This window comes from Symsagittifera roscoffensis, chromosome 5, assembly GCF_963678635.1.
Source record: "Symsagittifera roscoffensis chromosome 5, txSymRosc1.1, whole genome shotgun sequence".
Lineage (NCBI taxonomy): Eukaryota > Metazoa > Xenacoelomorpha > Acoela > Convolutidae > Symsagittifera > Symsagittifera roscoffensis.
The window spans coordinates 23,140,184-23,165,183 of record NC_087066.1 but is presented as its reverse complement, the minus strand read 5'-3'; the positions used below and the strand labels follow the sequence as shown (position 1 = coordinate 23,165,183).

The 25,000-nt window shown below is 38.9% G+C and overlaps 1 protein-coding gene across 5 annotated transcripts in view; it reads right to left on the bottom strand.

Annotated features, from left to right (window-relative positions):
• Positions 1-73: 73 nt before the first annotated feature.
• LOC134845632 (TATA-binding protein-associated factor 2N-like) overlaps positions 74-25,000 on the bottom strand; it is a 159,948-nt gene continuing 135,021 nt past the window's right edge. The window contains exons 2-15 of one of the 5 annotated variants that reach the window (XM_063862637.1): positions 15,544-15,605; positions 15,381-15,451; positions 15,240-15,291; positions 14,843-14,994; positions 14,666-14,759; positions 14,483-14,579; positions 8,751-8,830; positions 6,584-6,616; positions 6,183-6,274; positions 5,850-5,964; positions 5,204-5,518; positions 2,508-2,927; positions 2,097-2,271; positions 74-446 (exon numbers count right to left, since the gene is read on the bottom strand). In XM_063862637.1, coding sequence (XP_063718707.1) covers positions 437-446; positions 2,097-2,271; positions 2,508-2,927; positions 5,204-5,518; positions 5,850-5,964; positions 6,183-6,274; positions 6,584-6,616; positions 8,751-8,830; positions 14,483-14,579; positions 14,666-14,759; positions 14,843-14,994; positions 15,240-15,291; positions 15,381-15,451; positions 15,544-15,595 — 1,758 coding nt within the window. In that variant the 5' untranslated portion in view covers positions 15,596-15,605 and the 3' untranslated portion in view covers positions 74-436. The remainder of the gene's footprint in view (positions 447-2,096; positions 2,272-2,507; positions 2,928-5,203; positions 5,519-5,849; positions 5,965-6,182; positions 6,275-6,583; positions 6,617-8,750; positions 8,831-14,482; positions 14,580-14,665; positions 14,760-14,842; positions 14,995-15,239; positions 15,292-15,380; positions 15,452-15,543; positions 15,606-25,000) is intronic. The other 4 variants (XM_063862638.1, XM_063862639.1, XM_063862640.1 and 1 more) reach the window with 4 other exon arrangements.

Below are 25,000 nucleotides of genomic sequence, written 5' to 3'. Positions count from 1 at the left end.
GATATTTTAACTCAATTAAAACTGTTGACATTCAGTGTCTTCCGCTACTGATTGACATTGGTTCCAGAAAAGATTTACAACAAAAATTCAATTTCGATGCATATAACTTAAAATACAACAAAATCTCACAACAGCGATTAGAGAACAGAAAAAGTAGTAACAAGAGCTCTATAACGAGTCGACAAAAAAAATTAACACCTTTGCACAAAAAGAGGCAAAAGTTTAAGTGCATGCGCATTGGGCTCTAATTTATTAACATCGCGGAAAACAATCATCTTGGAGCAAAAGAAGCATTAGACGCAATCATCGAGATCAGCACAATTCACTGTTAAAATAAAGTTTGGTTTGAACGCACAAAGGAGAGTAATAAAACATTTATCGCTTGTCAATGAGGTTTCGTCCAGATGACCTGCCAACATTTCTCACATACTGCTAATTATCGTGACCTGAAGCAAAAGCAAAACATATTATAATTTTGACCCTTTTTCCATGTTGTTGAGCTTTTTAGAGCGCTATTGACTCCTTGTTGCAAATTTCGATTGTATTAAGGGGAAACTCAGGGATTGGTAATGCCGTATTCGCACAGCTGACAAGAGGATCATACGCTTCGGAGACCCAACTGATTCTTTCTATTGACAAATCACCACATCAATAATGAGATTTTTTTAAACACAGAAGGCAAGCGAAGCAATTAACACAAGAGCAATTACAGTGCTGATTTATCCGGACGAAATGCAAAGGGATAAGACGAAACTTGCTTAGAATTTCAGAATTATTATAGTTAAATTTGTTTTGCGAAATTCGCGCCCAAAATTTAACCCCAAAATGGATAATTTTTGGCTCTTTTTAGTCAATCAAAAATTACGCCAAATCTATCTAGTCGACCACTAACATAATTATATCAAAGTAACCCTCTTAGAAAGCCCACGAACTTTAAGAAGGGTACACTCTCCAAAAAAAATTGCATAAAACATTTAAAAATCATCTTCAATTAATATTTTCTTTTTTATAGTAAAAACTACCTTTTTTGCCTAAAACAAAATTAAATAAATTTAAACAACGTTTTAGAAATAATGCACTTTTTAAAGATTGTTAGGCTACGTAGCGCCTCATCGTGATGTAATTATGTTAGTGATCGACGAGGTAGTTTAGGCTTAACTTTTGATTGACTAAAAGGAACCAAAAATGATCCATTTGAGGATGAAATTTTGGGTCCGGATTTCGAAAAACAAATTTTACCATATTTATTCTGCTGAAATTCTAAGCAAAATTTGCTTCTTCGCTTTTCATCTAAAAATAACCAAACTTAAGAAAAACGCGTTTCATAAATTTTCAACATTAATGCGTTCTGTCCGGAAAACTTAAATCAGCACGTTATAGTAGAACTGCTTATATCAGAAAAAAAATCCACGCTGTGGAAATTAAGCCGTCAAAAACGATTGTCCGACCATTCTCAACTTTTTCCAAAAAATCAATTTCCACACATCGGGACTCGAAGCCTAGACCTTACGTTCCTAAGGCGCATGCTTTACTTGTAGACCACGTGGTAAGGGGACTGAAAGATCTTGAGGTTCCGTAAAATATGAGGTTTCAAAGACTGGAAGTTGGAAAAAGGTCGATGAACTCAGAAAAACAAAAACTTACTCAACTATTTTCGGATTAATTTTTTTCAACCTTCGAACTTTGAAGGCAAAAAAACATTACGTTAAAGCTCTGGATCAATAGGTAAATTTTTTTATTCCACTGGTAAACCTGAAGTTTAAAATCCAATGTCAAAACTAGAGTCAATCACGTTTTTCGTGACCTTTACACTTTCTTTTGCTCTTCGATAGTAGAGTTTGCCTTCCTTTTAAAAAATCAAATTTGAGACTTATTCTTGAAAAAAACAGACTCCTGAAATCATCACGACCTATATAAGAGTCTTCACTACATTAATTGACACTTTAAAACTGCAAGACCTCATTATCTGTCTGAACCATGCTCATCGACACTTTATAAAGAAAAGTCAATTTCTTACAAATATGTAAAAAAAAATTGTTTGCGGGGAAAAATTAATAATTACAAGCAAACAAATTCAAGCTAAATTATTCTCCAACCTTTTATCTCTGTCATCTCGACTTCCGCTGTGGTCTCTGTCACCGTCCCTTCGATACCCTCCTTCTCGAGGTCCGCCGTATCCTCCGCCTCCTCCACGTGGGGGTCCTCCTCGACCTCCGCCTCTACCAAATCCTCCGCCGCCACCTCGTCCACCGAAGTCTGAAACCTCTGATCCTTGAATATTCAAACGGTATAGAACGGCTCTTTGTAGTTTTTAAAATATACAATCATCTGATTATCGTTAAAAAAAACTTACAAATATTCATTTGCTTGCACTAAATAAAGTTACTTCAATTTCTACATAGTTTCTGTCATGGTCGCGATCATTTGTAGCATTAGTCTCAACCGTCTTTTCACAAAGAAGTTTTAAGCAAACACTGCAGTTTCAAAACCTTAGAAATTGGTCATACCTCCTCGACCACCACCACCGCCTCTAAACCCACCGAAACCTCCTCTGCTTGGAGGGGGTCCTGATCCCGGGGGTCTGGGTGCTTTGCATCTATTGCACTCCATCCTCTTGGCGAAATTCATGTTGCTGCAGTCTGGACACGTCCAGTCTCCTGGGTTCTGCACATGGCCAGGAGGTCCTCTATCAGTCCCGCCTCCTCCGCCTACGCCTCCTCGGCCACCCCGGAATCCACCTGGAGGTCCACCGCCTCGACCTCCACGGAAGCCTCCATCGCCCCCGCCAGGGGTGCTGGACTCATCCTTGGGTGCTCTGCACTTGAAGCAGTCGGTTCTTCGAGCAAAGTTGTTTCCCTGACATTGACCACAGATCCAGTCGCCATCAAAACCACCACCACCACCACCGCCTCCACCTCGTCCACCATCTGAATTAGCATTTAAACTGAAGATTTTTACACAGAGGCGAAGATGCGCTCTACAAACAAGCGAGAAAACGGCAAAAAGCAACTCCAAAAACTGAAGTAACCAAGTAGAAAGAAGACTACAATTATTAAAACTTTTGCTATGTGACAGATTCGAACCTGCTACCTAGAGAATCCGAGTCTCACTTTCTCGCATCTGGGACACGTGCCATTGAACATTTCCTGATGCAGCTATAGATGCTAACAAATTGCCAAATACTAAGCAGCAAAAAGTGTGGCCAAATATAATTAAGACTAGCGCCAAGTGCAGCAATAGGCAATTTTATTATTCCACTGGAAACTCAGGGAGGCAAAGTCCGTTTTTAAAACAAAAATTCATTCTCGTTTTTCCTGACTTTTTCATTTAAGCTGTTTGATAGCGAAGTTTTTCATCATTTAATGAAGGAAATGAAGTGAATTTAAAAAGAACTATCGTGTAACACACCTCTGGTGCCTCGAATTTTTGAGAACTCATAAAAACCCTATATATTGAAAAAAAAGATCTAAAACCTTTGAGTGTACTCTCGCAATCTCAATAACAGGGTTCGCAACTTCAAATTATGATGTTTTTTTTTCTATGAGTTTTTAAATTCAAATTTGGAAAAAACATTAAATTTTGTATATAAGTCTTTTGAAATCTTTTTAAAATGACATTCAAAATGTCACATCTTTGAAACTAAAAGCATTTGAGCAGTCGCATTTGGATGCTTAATTTGCAACTCCTGAGAGTACTCTCACAGTACCCAATTACAGGGTTAGGAATTTCGAATTTGGAAACATTTTAAATTTAAGTTTCGAAAAAAATTTAAAAAACAGAACGTCACATCTGGAAAATTAAAAAGTCCTGAGCAGTCATACGTGGCGGCAAGATTCGCAACCCCCTTAAGTACCCTGGCAGCCCCCAACTAAAGGGTTGGGAATTTCAAAACGAAAAACTAATTGAAGTTTTCTGAATTTTTTTTTTGAAAAAAAAAAAACACAAGAAACGTCATATTTCGAACACTGATTTGAGTAGTCATATTTAGAGTCAAGATTTGCAATACCCCGAGAAAATTTTGACAGCTTCCAACTAAAGGGTCGTGAATTTCAAAATGTGAAAATAAAATCGAAATTAAGTTTTCTGAGATTTTTCAAAAAATCACAACACACGTCATATCTCGTAAACAACAAAGATTTGAACAACCATAATTGGAAGTTAGATTCGCAACCCCTATAGTATTCTGAAAGCCCCCAAATAGTGTTGGGAATTTCCAAATTTGACAAAAATTTTTAAATTTAGGATTTCTGAAAGTTTTTTGAAAAATCACGAAACGTCATCTCTCGAAAACTGAGAGCATTTGAGCAGTCGCATTTGAGTGCAAGATTTATATCTTGAAACTCCTGAGAGTACCCTTATAGTACCCATCTACAAGATTAGGAATTTCAAATCTTTTGAAATTTCCAAAGCCGAAGTTTCCTGAAAAATTAAAAAGAAATCATAAAACACACTGTGTGGGGAATTTCAAGTTTTCGTAAGTTATTTTATAAAATAAGTTTTTTGAAAAACTTGGAAAAAACCCAAAAACCGTTTTTATCTCGTACGCTACAAGGATTTGGGCATTCTTAACTGAGGACCAAATTCGCCTACTCTGGGGAAACTCTGACAGCATCCCACTTTTGTGTTGCTAACTTTTGACTCGGTGAAACCAACACTAGATTCAAATGGAAAATCGAACAAAAAACTCTTACACATTGCAATATACGATATAGCTTAACCACGCATTCACACGTTATTCCCTTAACTGTAGCAAAAAAAATCGCTTAAACATGGCAAGATACGTGTCACACGCATTTAAATATAGTATAGAAGTCAATCCGCGAAAAATCGAATTTGAGATTGAAATCCAAAAAACATCAAAACCTACATAGAACAACGGTATTGAACCCCCGACTAGTAGTTAGGAGTCTCACTTCCTTCCATCTGTACCATGGTCGATTGACGATCGGCAAACACTCGCAGCCAAATAAAGCGTCAAACACTAGACACCAAAAAAGCAGAGAACAGATGCTATGCAATTTCCAATGCTAGATCGTGATTATAGCAAAAGTTCCACCAGATAAGTGAAAACTTTCTTTCCACTTCCAATGCACACTTTCGTTTGCAAGTTAGGTTGGAAAAAGAAGGTTCAAACTAATACATTAGCTACTAACTAGTGTAACAAAGCCGCTCAAATACCCTTCAGGCAGTTTAGCATTCTTACCGGCTCTCGGTCGCTTATAGTCATCGTCATATCGGCTTCCTCCTCTATCACCGCCCCCTCTGTCGCCTCTGTCACTATCCCGACTGCCCCTGTAGTCCCCTCCTCCACTTCCCCGACCACCGCCTCCTCTGTAGTCATCATAGCTCCTCTTGTTGCCATAACTATTGCCTCCTCTATCTCCGCCTCCTCCACCACTACTCGAGTACCCACTTCCACCTCCTCCTCCTCCAGCGCCTCCGGCGTTCGCATTGTCCTGGTTTCGCTTTCCCCACTCGTCCATCTCGACTGTTATTGGCTGGCCTTTGAAGTCTTTTCCTGCAAAAAACAGGAGCTTTTTCGCACAACTTTGTAAAACACAAATATCCGATAACAGCCCTTTATTGATTACTATGAAGCTACTGTTGTTCAGGTGATTTTAATGATTTACAGAAGAAGAGTTTATTTCTCAACGTAACAAATTACATTAAGAACTTCAAAAAATCACAATCAACATATTAACAGTAAATTGAAACTCAGAGCGGACAGCTGACAAAAAAAGCGAAAACTAAAACTTCAATTACTTGTTACAGTCAAATTATTCATTATTCATACAAAATGCCCAGGTTGGTATGTTACCCCTCATTTCAAAAAAACTTCATTGTCTTACCGTTGAACCAGGAGATGCAGTTGTTCACAGTGTAGGGGTCATCGAAGGTCACGTATGCAGTAGAGTGATCACTTCCATTCCACGTCACTTTCTCCTTCCCAGTTCTCTTGTCTTTCTACAGAAGAACACATGTCTCAAGTTCAGACTCGTTATAAAGAAATTATATTATATATATACTTCACTTGGAAACAATTTATTATAATATTATTATTATTATGAGTTTTGGAATGTTATATTATCACCTTCCGAATCACCACTACCATCATCAAATCGCGCTTCGCTTTGAACCCATTATTAGGATTCATAGGTTCCACGGATTATTAATGAGTTTACCTTGAGTACCCCAATTTGGCTAAAGTGTTCAATGAGCTCCTCCAGTGTAGTTCCAGATGGGTACCCAGTCACTTTCACAGAGTCTGGCTCCTCTGCAGAAAAGAAAACAATCCATTTAAAATTGTTGCTTCCTTTGTTTCCTATTAGTTTAACCGAGATCAAATTTAGTTTGGATCAATCAGGGACAGATCTAGGATTTCGAAAATTTTGATGACCAAATTGATTTTCCGGGCTGATAATTCCACTCAAAACTAGTATATGTTGGCGCCTGTAGAAAAATTTTTGGGTCAGTCGGCCTAAAATGGTGAATGGGTCGAACCCTCCCTATAAATCCGCTCCTGGTTCCCATTTAATAAAATAGTTTTATTCTGAGAAGCGTCGAAATTGACAAAAATACTTACTTGGTGTTAGCTGAAATCCAGAATTGAATCCACCTAAAAAAATATTGCTTTGAAGATCAGAGTTAACAATGAAAGATCTCAAAATTTAGCAAAAAGTCAGTAAGGGTAATTCAATATTTGCAGCCTGTTTTTCCTATTAACCAGGTATTGTTTGAACCTCTCAGTCATTACTGGTTTCCGTTGTCAAATATTTTAATGAAGCTAGGTTTTTTGCCGAATTGATTCCGCAGAAACAGTGATTTACTTTTACGGGTACAATCCAAGCTATTCATACTAATCGTAACCATGGAACACTCGCCGCTAGACAACTTGTACAAACTTACCACGCTCGACATCCTTTTTTTAAACGTTAGCACCAGACCTTGTAAATTTACAACCGGTACATTTGTCAAACAATAACACTACTCTAGCTTCATAATTTTCCGAACACTCTTGATCTAATGCATCTTTACGTTAATTCTCATTTTACCCGAAACGCCTATAATTGTGCATACGAACATTTTGGTCAGCGTCATGATTTTCGACTGCATTTTTTTCTTCACTAGTCGTTAGGTACGGTCCCAAAAACACCTATTGTTTTACGACAGCCACGTTATTCTCAAGTTTTCAGCTCGGAAATCTTAGAAGATCAAACGTGAGAAACACCATTTAAGCTTAGATGCGAAGTTATACTTCGCATACAGTTAAAAAAACAAGGAACTTAATAAAAAGCATGTCATCAAAACACGCTTTTCAAACTTAATCCTGTATTTCACAAAACCTTGAGCTCCTGAGTATTCGATCGGACGTCAACTCGCAGCCGTGTATTAAACAGAGACGCCGGAACAATCTTTCATAATATTCATAAAACATCGTCAATTGTCAAAATGAGGTCAAAATTATTCACTCTTACATATTATAACAAATATTAATTGAAGATAAAGGAGCATGTAATGCTTGGATCAAATCAAGACCCCCTCTTAACAACTTTTAGTATCATTTAAATAATAGTAAGCCCGATGAGAACCTTTTTAATCATGGAATGCTCGACTGACTGCATCGTTATCACTTTTAGAAAACATAAAAAATTATCAAAATGTGGATTTTGGAAAATACTCTATTCATCAGCTAAATTAGGAGAAAACATCGAGATTTTATCGAGAAAACGAACAGATATTACATACCGTTTTCCTCTGACTTCAAATCACATTTTCACACTTCTAACTAATTATTAATCATAAAAACCCAATGGACAAACGCTAGAAAAAACTAAACATTTGCTTATGTTAGTAGGCATTTGCTTACGCTAGAAAAAATGATTTTGTATACAGCATCGATTTTTAAAAATCGAAAACACAGTCGACACGCTTTTCAATTAGATTAATGATGCAGCTACAAATATTTCTGACCAAATTTTTTCGTACCTATTTTACACGGTAACCTCGAGGCAGAAATTAAACTAACTCACATATTTTCGAACCATAGCAACCGTATCGTGCCACCATAAACTCAACACCTTACTTACACGAAACACTGTAGTTACATCAAGCGAGAGAACTAAGTGACACATTTTGCGCAATAACCTAATTTAACCACTCCTTTTAAACCATACCAGAAATCGTACTGAACTTACCATTTATGTAGTACCTTTTTCCCTCTCGCATAAAATTTTGAACGTAAAAATTTTTCTAAGCCTTTATAACGTCGACCCTGTTTGCACAGCGCCTTGAGGTTTAAAAATTTTCGCTAGTGTGTCCAATTAGAATTAACCATGAGCGAAGAGCAAACCGAACTCAGACCGAGTTCAACATTTTAGAGGATCAATTTGTGAAGATGACCATTTATTTATTTTCACACAATTCGTTCACTAAATTGACTGTACGCATACAGAACAAACTCCGTCCGAACTTGTACATTTTTATACATTTTTTACAGGTTTAGAGGCAAACATTTCTTAAATTACCCTTGCTTTTAAATAAATTCAACTCCTATCTTCAAAAACCCGACCAACACTCCCTCCTTCTTTGCATTCAATCCATTGCTTCAAAAATTAAATGCTCAATCAACTCGCCTCGAATAAGTTCAGTTCAAATTCACATGTCTTTTTCTCGATCCAATGACAGCTAAATAGTTTCAATTTCAAACAAGATAACCAGCGACACATTACACGTAGTAGTTCTGGTGTTACCTCTACCCCCTCCCCGGGGTCCGCCGCCACCGCCACCGTAGGAGCCTCCGCCGCGATGTCCCCCGCGATCGCCACCGTAGCTGAAATGAACATTCAACACATGGACTTAGCCCTTATCAATACATCATTATTCAGGTATCCCGGCGGTCACATTCTGAGCGCTACAAGTGCAATGGGAGTAATTGTTAGCAAATGGTAACCTGAAGATTGTATCGCTGGCCGAGAATGAGGTCATCAATTGGCGCTAGCTAAATAATAGTTTTGAAGCTGAAATGAAAACAATTAATTTTTGAACTCTCCCGAATATTAATTTCTCCGGCTTTCGAAGAAAAATTAAACAAGAATGCCAGGAAAGATTCTTATTTCAGCAAATTTAGTTGGTTAAAATAACAATTTGAATTAACTTTAGTATACCATATTCAACAACTTTTACAGAACGCATTAAAATTCTCGATGCCGTTTTATAACAAATCCACCTGGGGACCATTTTTGGGCGTTTGGAATATCTATGGTGCCCTATGTAAAACGCACTTTAATTGTGTAGACATCTCTATAAAAAGCATAAACTACTATTTAGATACATAAGTAAAATCACCGAATTAAAACTTCTCATCACTTGCGGCGAAGACAGAAATAAAGCAACTAACTGACCTGTCGTACCATGATACTTGCCTCAAAAAGTGTTCTCTTGTAAATTCTTAGGTATTTTCTTGGTTTAATAAGATTTCTAGACAGATGCAAAGTTGCTATTTCCATCGCAAGCAAAAAAAACGGTTTACGGAGCGCTTAATGTGAAACATGGAAATACTTGCCACACCAGTGGATCGAACCGACAATCCGCTATGGAAAATTACAACACTTCACCATTTCATTAGTGACTCCCATCAAATCATGCTATGTCCGCATAACTTAAGCGGATACAACTCCTGCCATTCAGAATAAAAAAAATAGCCGTGGAGACAATCTTTTAATTATAATAGGCATTTCCAAAAGCTTCAAATAAACCGGGATAATTAACTCAAATAATATTACGAAAATTTAGAATCCCTATGCAATAATATTACCGCACATGTACCTGGTCTATGGTAACCACGGCTCACATTTTGCTGCTTTAATTGCACTTACATAAAAACATCTTAATTTCGAATGCATAATTCTAGTAACCACTGGCTCTCACGGGACTGGACCACATGATCAATGAAACGACTGTCAACGGTTCACTATACTGTTCATTTTCATATGGAACTTTTTTCGTAACATTATCTACGCCCATGCACTTTCTCAGTTGCGAGTTATAGACTAAGAAAGATTCGCCCAGGTCAAATAATTTTCTTGCGTCTGTTACCGCAATGAACTTGTCCATTGCATACATGGACAATCAATATGACAAGGTGCTCTAGTAGTAATGATATTTCCGTTTATATTGATATTTCTGGCTATAGGCCGTCACAATCAAAGAACATGACCTAGTAGCAATTTGAAAAAAAACTTTATCCATTTTTGTCACAATTTATACACATTGTACTGCATTCATTGAGTTACGAATAAAACGATCGAGCTCCACTTGATAAGTAATAAATATCTCCGCTTCACAAGCATATGGTGATAAGCAATTTTCTAGCATTTTCAACTTCAATTTAGGTTCGAACCGGATATCTAGCGTTTAGAAGTTTCATGCTTTGACTACATAGTTTCAATTGAGCACAAATTGAAAATTAATTAAATTCATAAACAGAGACGAAGCGAAGCGTAGCTTCTCACCACGTGCGATGCAAAATTAGATAACAGCGAGAAATTGTATGGAATCTTGCATGCAAACAAAGGCAAAGCAGAGCTATGTACGTACAATGAATCGCAATGCGGCACAATGTGATTAAATGAATTATGTTGAAAAAATCGTCAGCTGAAAAATCAAGAAACTTTTTTGCAACTCTTATAGAAAACAATTACCTCAGAATTCAGGCTACACAAACACAAATTCTTCTTTCTGATAACTATTAGATGGATAGAATAAGAAAGTGAGATTTCGGTCCAAAATCATGATCCAAAAACTACCAAAAAACTTTTAAAAAAACTTCGCAGAAAATCAGCAATCCAAACAAATTGCATAACCATCAAGAACACTTGGGGTATCAACGGCACTTTCGATTGATTACATAGACAAAATCAAAATTAAGAAATATTAGAAATAATAAAAGAAAAATAGTTAACAAAAGTTAATGCAAAAGATACACGAAAATTCAATTCGTTCAAATTCATCCAGAAACAACCACACCCTTGAAACTCGTGCAACACGCGCCAAATACATTCCTAGACAAACTGCTCAAGCCAAAAATATTTTAAAAAATCCTGAAATTTATTTTAAAAAGACTTTGAAAAACTATATACATTAAAACAATACGATGTGCCATCACCTTGAAAGGATTAAAACTGAATTGCTCAAAAAAAGATTATGACATTAAACTACTTTTATACCGATTTGACACGCTTTCAGAACAAATAAAAATTAAAAACCATGAATTCAAAAAAAATGAAAATTAATGAAAAAAAATCAACAAAAAAATTCAAACTGATTTTATTAGCGTGTATAACATCAAACTCAATCGACGAAATATGATTACGTTCTTCAAAATTGAATGAAAACAACCGAGCAAAAAAACCGGCATAAAATTGAACGAAATCAATAAGCCTACAAAAAATCAATTTACATCTGAAAAATTTTTCGCACGTAGACCCAGTCACTGATTAACTCACATTAGACACATTAAACCTAGAGACAAAACTAGAGTGTTCAAAGTGCAACTTGGTTGAAATTGAAGATCTTCTAAAACTGGAAATGACGTGAACAAAGTTAATTACAGGGAAAAAAAGTACCAGAATCCAATACCCTTGCTTCGATCTAATTATATAAAACTGAAAAAAGCCCCTATCAATGGTTTCTTGTGAACAAGAAAAAGTAATCATAGCCAAGATACTGTAGAAAAAGAGCCAATCAACGCACGTTATCAGAAAAACGACCGGCACTTTTCTGATAAAATGAAAATAATTTGAGAAAATTGGATCAATAAGTAAAATTTTTATTTGACTGGAAATAAGAAAATTCAATTCAACAATCGAAAACTAGAAGCCAAGCCGATCACGTTTTTGTGACCTTTACACTTTTGCTGTTCGATAGTGGAATTTGCCTCCTTTCTAACAAAAGAAATGAACTGAACTTTTAAAAAATCAAAAGTCAAACAACAAAAGTAAAATTGAGCCTGCACAAACTTTAAGACTGTCTGAAAAAAAAACCAAAAAAGTCATCGCGACCTATATAAATCTAAACAACGTTCATCGACTCTTGAAAATTTTACATCGAAAATAAATTGTTGAAGTTATAAGAATTTGAAAAAGGCCGATTTTGTACATTCAAAAATGCGCAAAATACTTCGAACTTTTTTAAAAAAGCTTCTATATCTTGAAGATAATTATGTACATTTCAAATTAATGAAACAACATATTACCATGGACCTTTGGCAAAACGGTTTATGTTGATGTTCCATCTTATGATCCTATTTGTCCGGTCAAGTTCAGAAATAATCCAGCTTCATACAACCCATTACCTCAAAACAGTTTTAGCTCGAATTTCCAAAAAAAATTGATCGAAATTTAGATCGTTTCTTTTTCAGAAAACATTTTTCTTTATTCTCCCGACTCATCCAACAAAATTCGATTTGTTAGTGGCTTTTGAAGAAAGAATTCCAGGTGCAAAGATATATCGTTTTCTGATATTTGAGACTCCGGTGCATAGTTTAAATCGACATTTTTTCCATATATGAATTCTATGTTCTTTATTTGTCCCCTGGTCATGTTTCATTGGGGCCTAGTTTTTAACATAGTTGCTGCGGACATAGGTCTTTGTAATTGGCTTTTCAAGTAAAACCACGCGCAATGACTTATCGTTCTGTGATATTTGGGACTCTAGTGCATAGTTTAAATCGACATTTTTTCCAAGTATGATTTCTTTGTTTTTTACTTGCCACTGGTCGTTTCAGTGATGCCTAGATTTTTGACATTGCCGCTCTTGTTATAGGTCTCTGTAACTGGCTTTTCAACTAAAACCACGCGCAATGATAAATCGTTCTCTAATATTTGGGCCTCCAGATCATAGTTAAAATCGACAACTTTTCTCAGCATGGTTTCTATCTTCTTTACTTGCCACTGGTCATGTTTTCGTGAGGCCTAGATTTTTGACATTGTCGCTGCGGTTATAGTTCTTTTATTAACCAGACTCTAAAAATAATTCTATGTTGACTTTCTTTCTTTACACCAACAAAATGATGCTCTGTTTTAGACGGTGTATGATTGTGGAAGTTTAGAAATCTGTGAAAACTGTTTCATAGGCATTAAATGGTGGTGTGAAGATTCAGTAATTATCTCTGAAACGAGCAGTATGTTTATTGTTCATGAAAAAATACTTCAGGAAACATGTAAAACGTCACCTAAAAACTGCTTGACAACCATTTCAGAACCTTCGAAAACAGAAAAACCCAGTTAATGTTGACCTACCCTTCTCTAACTCGACTGCCGCCTCTAATTACATCTTCGAATATTTTGACATCTTCGTGGTTTAACAAGTTTTTCTTTTTCAGAAAATGGGTTTTCTTTATTCTCCCGACTCATCTAACAAAAATTAACTTGCTAGTGGCTTTTCAAGAAGAAAATTCACGCGCAATGACATTACGATCTCTGATCTTTGGACCTTGAGTGCATAGTTTAAATCGACAACTTTTCTAGGCAAGGCTTCTATGTTCTTTATTTGCCACTGTTCATGCTTCAGCGAGGCCTGGATTTTTGACATTACTGCTGCAGTTAGGGTCATTTATAATTTTGACTCCAATGATGTTTCCAGATTGACCTATTTTTCCTCGCAAAAAATAGGCTCTGTAATTTATACAGTATGATTGGGAAAGTTTCAAAACACAATTTTCAAATTTAAAGAATATGATAACACTTTTTCATCAACACAATGGCAGACGCAAAATTTGAATATTTTCCTAATACAAGCAGTCTTCTCAAAATTTCTAGTAAAACTATTTATTCTTATTTCAAAAAAAAAACAAAAAATGTCGAAATTTCAAGTAAAACTATTTATTCTTATTTCAAAAAAAAAAACGTACCAAAACTAGTACCATAAACTGATAAAGACTTATTAATAGGTAAAGACTATTTCATAGGTAAACACATAGGCAAAACTACTTGCAGGTCAGGTCGCCCAAAATTATTGCAAGGAAAATAATTTTTGTTGTTCAGCATGAAGTTGGTTACCCGATTATACATCACTTGTTCTCGCAAATATAAAAAGAACTATACGCGGTCTTTCTGTCACACAACATTACAATAAGAAGTTCAAAATCCAAAGAAAACTGCTTAACATTTGCGCACCTCAGCATTTAACTTAATTTTCTACGGCCTTTCGTAAGTTCCGGTACTCGTATCTAACTGAACAATGCATTATACACTCTCTGGTTACCCAACTGTGACTTAATTCTTTGATAGAAACTAATTAGAACAATTTTTCCTTAAATTTATTTTCTTGGTAATTTATTGGAAAAAAATACAAAAAAAAGACTTCCGGAAAATTGTAAAACGTCACCTCAAAACTTCTTGACAAGTAAGGAGAAAATTGTTTCGACAACCATCTCAGAACCTTCAAAAACAGAAACAGTCAAAATCTGTTAATATTGACCTACCCTCCTCTATCTCGACTGCCCCCTCTACTGTCATATGACCCGTATCCCCCACCTCGACTACTGCTGTCATATGAGCCACCACTTCCTCCACGTCCACCTAACAAAGGGACAAGATGCACTAGCCTGTGATTCTGAGAGAATGTTTCTATAATATCGATAATAGAAACTGAATCTTTTCCTAACCATATTGTCCACCGCCATATCCTCCTTGTTGACTAGATCCGTTGTATCCTCCTTGCCCCTGCTGATACTGGGATTGCGGCTGCTGCCACTGATTCTATATCAAAATTCAAAACAACCAAAAACTTTAAGTTTGCTGAGTCTGGACATTTTGTAGCAATGACTGTGAGCCAAACCTACCGATTGCTGTGGATATTGGTCGTTTCCCGTTTGGCCTGTCTGTTGTGTTTGACCTGCATACGCTTGATATTGAGAGTATTGTTGACTATACTGATCATAAGCTTGTGTTTGTTGCCCTTGCGCTGCAGGATCAGCAGATTGTTGATATTGGGCTAGAAAATTCAAAACTACCGTAACCAAATTAAAAATTCCAAGTTTCTGCAAAAAGTTTCTTTGTTTTTCGTTTTTCTAGTCATTTTTATTCAAAAACTGTTTTCCGAAAGACCCGTTTACTATGTCTGTCTTGCACAGTAACCGGCTATCCTTGTTTTTTTTGTAATAATAATGCTCGAAGTGCCATACAATTATGCTTCTAGTGAGTATTATCAATTTAGTGTAAAATATAGACAACACTTACCATACATCTGATTGTAAGCATTTTGATCATATGCCTGAGGCTGTTGTTGCTGCTAAAAATACAATTATACAACAATTATTCATCGCATTTCGAATCGAAATGATGGGATGAATTAAAAAGAAATCAGCCCGCTTTACGCACACTTGCATCTTGAGTTTGCTGCCCAGGCCATTGCTGCTGATACTGTTGATAGTAGCTGTTTGCGTATTGGTCTAAATTTGTTTCATAGTTATAAATTAAAAAGAAAAGACAATTAAATTGATAGCTCTTATAATGATGAGAAATTGGCAACAAATAGACGTACCTGCACCTGTGCTCGACTGTTCCGTTTTCGCAGATTGCGCTTCTGTAGACATAGTAAAATCTGAAAAAGGTAAATCACAAGGTCAGAAATTATCATTCAATTCGAAGTTATTTCAGTAGCTCTTCACTAGAAATTATTTCACAGTACCGTTACACCATAAATACATTTACGCCATAAAGATTTTAATTCAAATGTGCAGAAATTTAACTAACAGATTCTTAGTTTTATTTAAAAGTTTTAGGATTTTATTGATGAAACACAATTATATTTGTATATTATATTTTCTTGTGTCGAGTTGCGAGTTCATATTGAAGAAACGTAACACGTATCGAGTTTACTTGTAAGGACATCAACACTTATCATCTCCTTTTTTTATCATTATCACTTCATATCTAGAAAATTTCAAGGATTTTGACTGGAATACGTGAAGAAGGGACTCCTGACAGTAACCTATGTAACATTCGCCCAAATACTACACAGCGACGGAGCGTAGTAAAAGTACCTATTAACGACTGGCAGGCGTCAGTTACCTTAATCCTACTCGTTTTTCACCGTCTCGACCTTGCCAGTTGATTTTCTGGTCTGTTTAGGGCTAAGTAAAAAGTTACTATTGTGACATTCGACCAGAATGGCCAAAATGCAATTTATGCAGACTTCGAATTTTTAGCAGTAAGCCTTCCGAGTTGATGATTTCGAAGGATTAACGACGTTATTCGGATGATTAGCAGAACGGTGAAGGTCAGGATATTCCCGTATTTTAAAATTTTAAATTTTCGAAGTGATGACGTAACATTTCTGAGAAACGTCAGAAACGGCCATTTTAGAAAAAGAACTAAGAAAAACAGAACAACTTTATCTGCGATTGCAAACAGGACGAAAATCGAGATTAAAGAAAAACGACAACGAACTACAGAATAGCAGAGAACGTTGGGTGAAGGGTGAAAACCAGCCTTCCGTGTTATCGTGAAATCGAACTTAAGGAGCTTGATTCAGTGGATTCAAGAATCCGGAAGGGTTTCGGGACTGAAACTTTTAGCCTGTTCTATGAACTTTTAGCATCCTGTCATGTCCTGACTTGAATTTAATTGATATTTGGATTAGTTTTGACAAGGATGAGGTGCTAGGAGTTGGGGGGGGGGGGGGGGGGAAGGGTTGATCCATCTTCGATGGAGATGATGATTTTTATCTACTGAACAAAAACAATAGTAATATAATAAATAGTGGTAGCCCTGTTTTTAGGAGTGACCTCGTGGTCTGGGGATACTGAGACCCAGCCATGAGCTCACTATTTGCATGTAATTAAGTTAATTTGAGCGTTCTGGTCGAAGCCGGAGAGCAGTAACGTTTTTGTCGACCCGATGTTGGAAAGACCACCGAAAGCACTGGCTTGGTAGAGACGGTGAAAAGCATGCAAAGCTCTGTTTAGACGTTAGCCAGTCGTCTTAAGACTTAGTTTTGTTTTCCGTCGATATGTATCTTCCGGGCGAATGTTACATACATGTTTTTATGGCGCTCCTGGGTGTTATTCTTTTTAACATCATGACCGGCAGAACCGTTAACGAGCACTCCGCGCCGAGCGGATGCTCACATTAACGCCCTTATTAGGCCTAAACCGCCGGGGCGGAGGGTGGTTCGAGGCGGCGGAAGCCCTCCGGATTACCGTGAATAGCTTTTTAACTTAGTAAAGACCGAAAATTCACGAACCAGGAAGGGTGGGGGGATCGGCCATTCCCTCATCCCCTGAGTGGTTCGTGACCAAAAACACTTAAAGATATATATAAAACCAAACAAAAAGTAGTATAGTACCCAAGAAAAACAAAAAACATAAAAAATAACCGAAAAAACCAAAAACAGTAAAAAAAAAAAGTAAAAAATCAGTAGAAATCATCCCCCCAGACAAGATGTGATTCAACCCCCCCGTTTGTTGTTGATAGATATATTGTTGTTGCAGGCATTTATATCAGTCAGGATCGTTACGATCAATTTTGTGGCCCGCTTGTGAGGCGTGTACTGTAGGGTTATTTGAGCATTTAAGCACGTTAATGATAAATTGCGCTCAATCCGGAGGGGTCAGCTGATTTGCGCTCAATTCGGAAGGGTCTTGGGTGAAGACCGATCCGGCAAGCAGTTCAAGGAGCAACAAGAAAGGGCTCAACGACAACAACAATCGACTGTTGGGTATCGTTAACAAGTTTTGTATCCCTTTTGGTACAAAAAGTAAGATAGTAATCTGTGGGGGGCTCGACAGTGCTGCACTGTAGTGACCCTTCACCGAACTGCGAATATCCGAGTGAAGCACCTTAATTCGGATATTGAACAAACCCGGAGGGGTATAGTATTACTATTATTATTACTTATAGAGCCTATATTAATAGTCTTATATCGTTTTTCAGTGAAAAACAGCGAAAACAGACCGGTTTTTAGGGTCAAAATAGCGATATTTTGATCCCCCCACAAGTCGCGATTGTTGAAATATCGATATTTTTTCAAACGGAAAAAAGCGCTAAGTTAGTGTGCTACATCGTAACTGCACTACCATAATAGATAAAACCGGTTAAGTTTAGTTCGGAAGTGGTTGGAACTATTTTGGGACCAAAAACCGAATTTTCGTGATTTTTGAGAAAACGAAACACTATAAATTTAGAAAATTTTTTGAAATTTTTGAGTTAGGACAGAAAAAATAGTTGTTTGGACAACTTCCACTAGTGAATCTACGAGTTTTAAAACCCGCTACCCGAAAGCCTTCCGCGTTCCAGAGAAATCGAACTTAACGAGTTTGATTTGGTGGATTCATCAATCCGGAGGGGTACAGGTAGCATAGTTTTTCGCAAATTTTTTCTGCTAAAGCGTTTTAGATCGGGTCTTTTGGATTGAACTAGAAGAGTATAGGCCTTCTGAGCTCGGATCAATAATTTTTAGGCCGAAAGGAACAGAATTGCGGAAAAAGTTAGGTGGAACCTATAAGTGAGAAATTTTTTGAGTTTGCAAGAAAGAAGTTTTGGCTAATAACTTTTCGACAACTGGACAGATCCGGCTAATCTTGGTACCATTAGATCAGAAATTAGCTGAACTTACTAGTAGGAAAGAGAATTACTCGAAAAGGCGAGCGAGAAAATTTTTTGAGATTGTTTTTAGCAAATTACACAAATCCGGAGGGGTACACCCTTCACGTTTTATAAATTTTTCTAAAAAACCCTTAGACCCCTACCAAAAGTTGATAGCGATTGAACTAAGTAACTTAGGACAGTTCTAGACAAAAAGGGAGGGCTGAAGGCACAAGACAACCATAATAGAGTCGAAATTAGGCAAGTGATAAGACCCTTCACCGTTAGTGTGAATTGTCAAATAAGTGGCTTAACTTCAATCCGGAGGGGTCTAGGAAAGGATCCTATACCCTTCCCAGTTAATTCAAACAGCATAAAAGCAACGCAGAACGTATCCGGAGGGCTATAAGCTGAAATTAAGAAAATCCGAAAAGCTACTTTGACAGAACCAAAGGGCTCCCAATCCGGAGGGGTCGAAATTTTTTCAAAGTCAGAGGGGTCCGAATCCGGAGGGGTCTACTTTCCACAAAACCGGAGGGGTCCCAATCCGGAGGGGTCTACTATTTACTAACTCAGAGGGATCCTAATTCGGAGGGGTCTTAATTTCACCAATCCGGAAGGGTCCTATTTTGCCAATCCGGAGGGGTACTGTTTTTGTCAACCCAGAGAGATAAATTTTTTTTTGAAGGACTCAAGTAAGACAGAAGGAAGACACTAGTGAGAGACCTTAGGTTATTAAGACCCAGGCTAGGAATCAGTGACTGCACTGGTAACTTGCCTTTCAATAAGAACCAGACTAAATACAAAACAGGTCCGAACTCGGATATTCGCGACATTAAGTCTAAATTAAAAAGAGCGTGATTCATTGGTGTGGATTGTAACATAATACGTTTTTGGGAAAAGTGACTGCCCTGAGGATTTTAGTAGGTCTAGCTCGGGCAGTCCGAAGGCAGATAGGTAACCCAGTACTCGGTGGGTGCAATAGACGCCCACTTGAGAAAATTACTGCCTTCAAAGTTTTGTCTGTTTGGTGCTGCACCAAGCGGGGAAAGCTTTTTCTTTAAAAAACTTAAATTCGACTAAAGTACTACGACCGACTAAAGTACAATACACATACGTTTTTCATAGAAATATTCTTAGTCTGTTACTTTTGATTTTAAATCAACATAAACTGTGCTTGATTGGGTAGTGAGTACACTATCTTTTAAATTGACTGATAACATCATATTGTGCTAGTTTTCAAATCTTACCACCAATAATTGATTAGTGTGAATAAAATTGTATACGAGGTGTATTCTGATAACATACAGGGATTCGTGGTCACTATCTAATAGAAACTTGTGAAACTTATTGTGTTGTGTTATTTTTATTAATAGTCAAAACTTGGAAGTCACCATAAATCGAATTGAGTGTATAGGCTTGAGAAGGTACAAATAGGAAATGAGTCTAGACAAGTCAAGAATACCCAAAAGAGGTAATAGTTCTAGGAAATTCATACCTGAGGAGCAAAGAAAATCAATGACCGATCCTTTTGTGGAGCGGATCAAACGAACAAGGAACGGCCAAAGGAAGATGGTTTCAGGCAGAATGGTTGAAACGAGAAGTCAGAAGACCTCAGAAGAGCGAAAAGAACTGTTAGAGGTGGAGGTCAATACAGACCATACCATGAATGACAACCAGGAAGTAAATGGACTGGAAGGGAGAGGCAGAAGGCTGGCGAGTGAATCTACCCCGGTAGAACAAGGCCATGATTTTGCCACTTCCACCGGGACATTGGATCGAGAGGAGATGTCGGAACTGTCCGACATCTCAACTGAAGTAACGGCAACTAGGAGATCTCCGACAGACAACACTATGATGGCAGGCGGAACTGGGAAACAAACAACGTCATCATCATTCTCAGAGAGAATGAAGAACACCCTCGGAAACTTCTTTCCATTCAGCATGGGAGGAGGAGCAGGAAACGACGGTGAATCCCAGGAGGAAGAGGATGAAGAGGAGCAAGGGGACTTTGGATCTCGAGTCAGCCTCAATAGTTCGATCCAGGAGAACGAGGCATACGTCGGAAGAGAGACTGGAACCATGGACAAATTTGGTGTAGTGACAACGATAAGCAAAGAAGCAAACACAGCGGGCCAGTCAAAAGACTTCGCGATTATGACAAATTCAGAGCCACAGGCTGGAGAGACTAGAACCAGAGGGCTAGGCAACGCGTTAGCGGATCCTGAAATAGATAATGAGAAGACGTCGAGACAGAGAGTCAAGGCCCGGATCTCGACCAGCACGAAGCTACCTGGGACCGACAGGGTCACACCGCCACTAGTGACGCCACTCGTGGATAACGGGGCAGCACTAGAAGAAGCCTTAAACAACATAGTGGACAGTTTAGGAGAACAAAACGAGCAGATGTCAATAAGGATGAGTGAACTTGAAAGAGCAGTTCACATTGAAAGAGAAAGTCTGCGGGAAGAAATAAACCGCAACAGAGAAGAAGTTGTCAGGAGCGAAAAACGCTTGAAAGAAAGAACGGACGAGCATATGGCGAAGAACTTGTCGCGAATGACCAGAGAGGCGAAGCAGCGAGAGTTACGCTTAAGAGACGACATGGAGAGGTTAAGAATTCAGCAAGAGCAGTCTCTTGGGACTCTTGACACAAAGATAGACGCCATGATGGAGAGGCGAACTCAGGCTATCATGGATAGGTTGGACGGGCTACTAAACAGCAAGAGTGGACCAAAAGAAGGAGAACCGAACTCGGGAGGTTCCAGCAGGTAACCGAGGGTGAACTTCAATGAACATCAAAAGAGGGAGACGTATGGATCCACTAGAGGCAGGGGCAGTTCATCAGGCTATGCCACAAGGGGTAATGGAGCATGGGGCCCGAACAGTAGAGCAAGTTCAACGGGGAACAGACAAACCTTTAACGAACGACCAACTCAAGGCACACATGCGACTGGGAGAAGTGATTCCGGCAACAGGGGGCATGCAAGCCCAAAGAGGAGTCATGTGGGCCAAGCGGGGAACACTCACGGTGATTCGGATTGCAGAGATGCACCGCATACAGAGCCTTTGACGAGGTGTGAGGATACTAAAGCTGGGCATTCAAGGGATATCCAAGACCAACGAACGCAGTGAGAAGTCCAGAAGGGTCTTTAAGAAACCAAGGTGCTATAAAGACGAATCTGATGGCTGTATTGATACCTGGATAGAGGTGATGAAACTGCATTTCGAGGAGGAAGACTTATCGGAAAGACAAGAGTGCAGTGCACTTACCAGTAACTTGGAAGGGACAGCCCTGAACTGTGTCATGGCCAAGAAGCAATATCAGCGTGACACAGCCGAGAAGATCTTCGAGATCTTGCTAAATCGTTTTGGATCAGGGGTGCAGGGACACCAAGCAATGATGTGCTTCGAGAAACGGAGACAACGAGAAGATGAAACGATAGACAAGTTTCTTGATGACTTGGAAATGCTGAGACGACGCAGCCAACCGGATGAGTCGAACCGAAGGTTGAACCTGGCGGTAGCCTCAAAATTCATCGATGGTGTGAAAAATGATGAACTTCGAACAATGCTGGCAACGCATTACACACCACTATCAACGAATGCGCCAACACCAGAGGAGTTGAGGCTCAAGTCAAAGGAGTACCTTTTATTGAAACCTCCTTCGAGATCTAGTTATTATAAGAACAATTATGGCAATTTTAACAATGGGCCGGCAAACCAAGGGAACAACTGGTACAAACCCAGGGACGATATGGACAAGAGACGCTCTTGTGCCAATTGCAGCTCAACAGACCATCATGTGTCAGCATGCCCAACTTACAAACAAGGCATGAAAGCAATAGGCTTTAGCCTCGAGGACGAAGATGCGTCAGAAGTTGATCATGAGGAGTTCATGAGAGGAGTGATAGCAAAATTCGGCCCGAGGTGTTTCTTTTGCAACTTGGAAGGTCATTTTAAATCAGATTGTCCGCAATTCTGGGAGGCAGTGGCAGACATCAAGCATCCAAGACATGGGGAAGCACTGTCAGGAGTGAAAGCCAGCAAGGCTCGCCTGTTGAGTGAAGCAGAGGCACGCAGAAAGGATAAACCTCAAGCGCTGGTGGCGAAGAAGATGCAAGCGGTAACAGGAGAAGCGCGTGAACCGGAACCAGCAACTGCGGCCGATGACTTCAAAATTGATTATAGGGCAGCTGCAAGGGATGCTATAAATAGAGTACAGCAGGAACTAGTGACGAAAGAGATTGAACAAAAGGTGAAACTCGAGCTGGAGAATGAGAAATTACAGGAGCAACTGAACGCCTTCGAAGCAACGGAAGTTGAAGAGGCAAAAGCACCAAGCAGCTTGAGCATGAAACTTAATGTTATCTCTGGTCAGAGGTTCGGTATGGTACCGCAAGGAAGTAAAATACAGTCGATAATCTCGGTGGCCGGGCATCAGGTAATCAGAAATCTGAGTGAACCGTCTGAGTTCACTTTGATGCATTTGGACACATATGCAGACTATCTGAGGCAGATGGAGCCACGCACCGAGTCGAGGGCTGTGAGGGCACTACTAACAACGGGTGGCCCTCGCATGAAGAAACTTCATGGACGCTACCTAGAAGTCTATGGGCCGTATCAAGTGATGCTGAACGTGGATGGAATCAGTATTTACACCAGGACTTATATAACAACAGATGATGACCAAATGGGGCAGATCTATTTGGGTGAAGAGGAACTCAAAGTCCGCAGGATAGGCCATGACGCCATGATGGAACAAGACGCGGTACACATTGGATATGAGGCAGATGTGACTGCACATCTGCTCGACACCAATGGAACGAAAATCGGAGTCACAGGGCTTCTGGACACAGGAGCGGTAGTGAGTGTGATGCCGATAAAAACTTGGGAACGGATGGGTTTCACGAGAGAAGATCTAATTCCGACGAATCTCCGACTGGCCGCCGCCAATTGAGGAGCAATTTATGTAGCTGGAAGAACACCAATAACGGTCCTCCACATGGGAGGACGGGACCTTAGGATGAGCTTCCTGGTGGTAGAGAATTTGGACGATGCCGACCAATTCATCTTGGGCAGAGATTTTGTCAGGAATTTTGACGTGATGATTGACTTAAACAATGGTCTGATACGGATTAGAAACCCGGACCGGAAGTATGTTAAGAAACCAATTAATAGGATAATAATAGACGAAAATAAGGTACTAATTTTTTTGGATAGAAAAGTAAAATTACAACCAGGACAAGCTGTGGTAGCAGTTTTTAGAATGAGATATTTGAATTCATTAAGTGATTGTAAACAGGTTTGCTTAGTACCGAATCCAAATAGTCAGAGTTTGGTGATTTTAGGCCGGAATTTCTCGGTAACGCGAAACGGACTGTGTGTCAGTGTGTTGTTGAACACACTGGACACCACGGTTTCAATCCAGCGTGGAAAGAAGCTTGGCTACGCTTTGCAGATGAGGACCGACTATGAGGAGACACAAAACTTGAAGAAGTATAGTGTGAAAGACTGTCCTTATCATGTCAATAAAGATAAAATTTTAAAGAGGATTAATGAATTAAAATCTATTCATAAATTTTTTTCAATGAAATCCGAAACGGACGACGGCTTATCAAGCTGCTCGAATTTTCCGGAACGCCCATCGTCATATGAACTGGGATCTGACAAACCGTTTTTGCCAGAGATAGAACATCTAAGAGGGAAAATAGGTGAGGGAGATTTCGAAAAATTGCGGGACCTCCTAAATCGGAACGCAGATGTATTTTCAAAACATAAGGCGGATATCGGTTGCTGTAATTTCGTCGAACACGAAATCGAACTAGAAGAGGGCGCCGTTCCCCATAGGGAAGGCGCGATGCGAATGACGCCACATAAATCGGAAGCGTGCCGAGCGGAAATAGAAATGTTGCTTGAATACGACATGATAGAACCCTCAAAATTGCCGTGGGCTTGCGGGGTAGTAATGGCGAAAAAGAAAGGGGGGCAGCTTAGATTTTGTTGCGATTTTTGTTACTTGAACGCGGTAACGATTAAAGATGCGTACCCGATACCGCGAATAGACGAGAGTCTATCTAAACTTGGTGATGCCAAGTTCTTCACCACATTGGACTTAGGTTCTGCCTTCTGGCAGGTCCCTCTGCGAAAGAAAGATAGGGAAAAAACCGGTTTCGCGTGCGAATTGGGGTTGTACCAGTGGAAGAGGATGCCCTTCGGCTTGTGCAATGCAGCAGCAACTTTTCAAAGGCTGATGGCTCAGGCTTTGACAGGAGTGACCAAAAAGTACGGGAATCTCTTGATGTGCTACGTGGATGACGTAGTCATAGCGACTCCGACCCTGGAAGATCACATTGATCGGCTCGATGAGGTCTTCGGATGTATGAAAAGAGCAGGCTTGAAATGCAAACTAT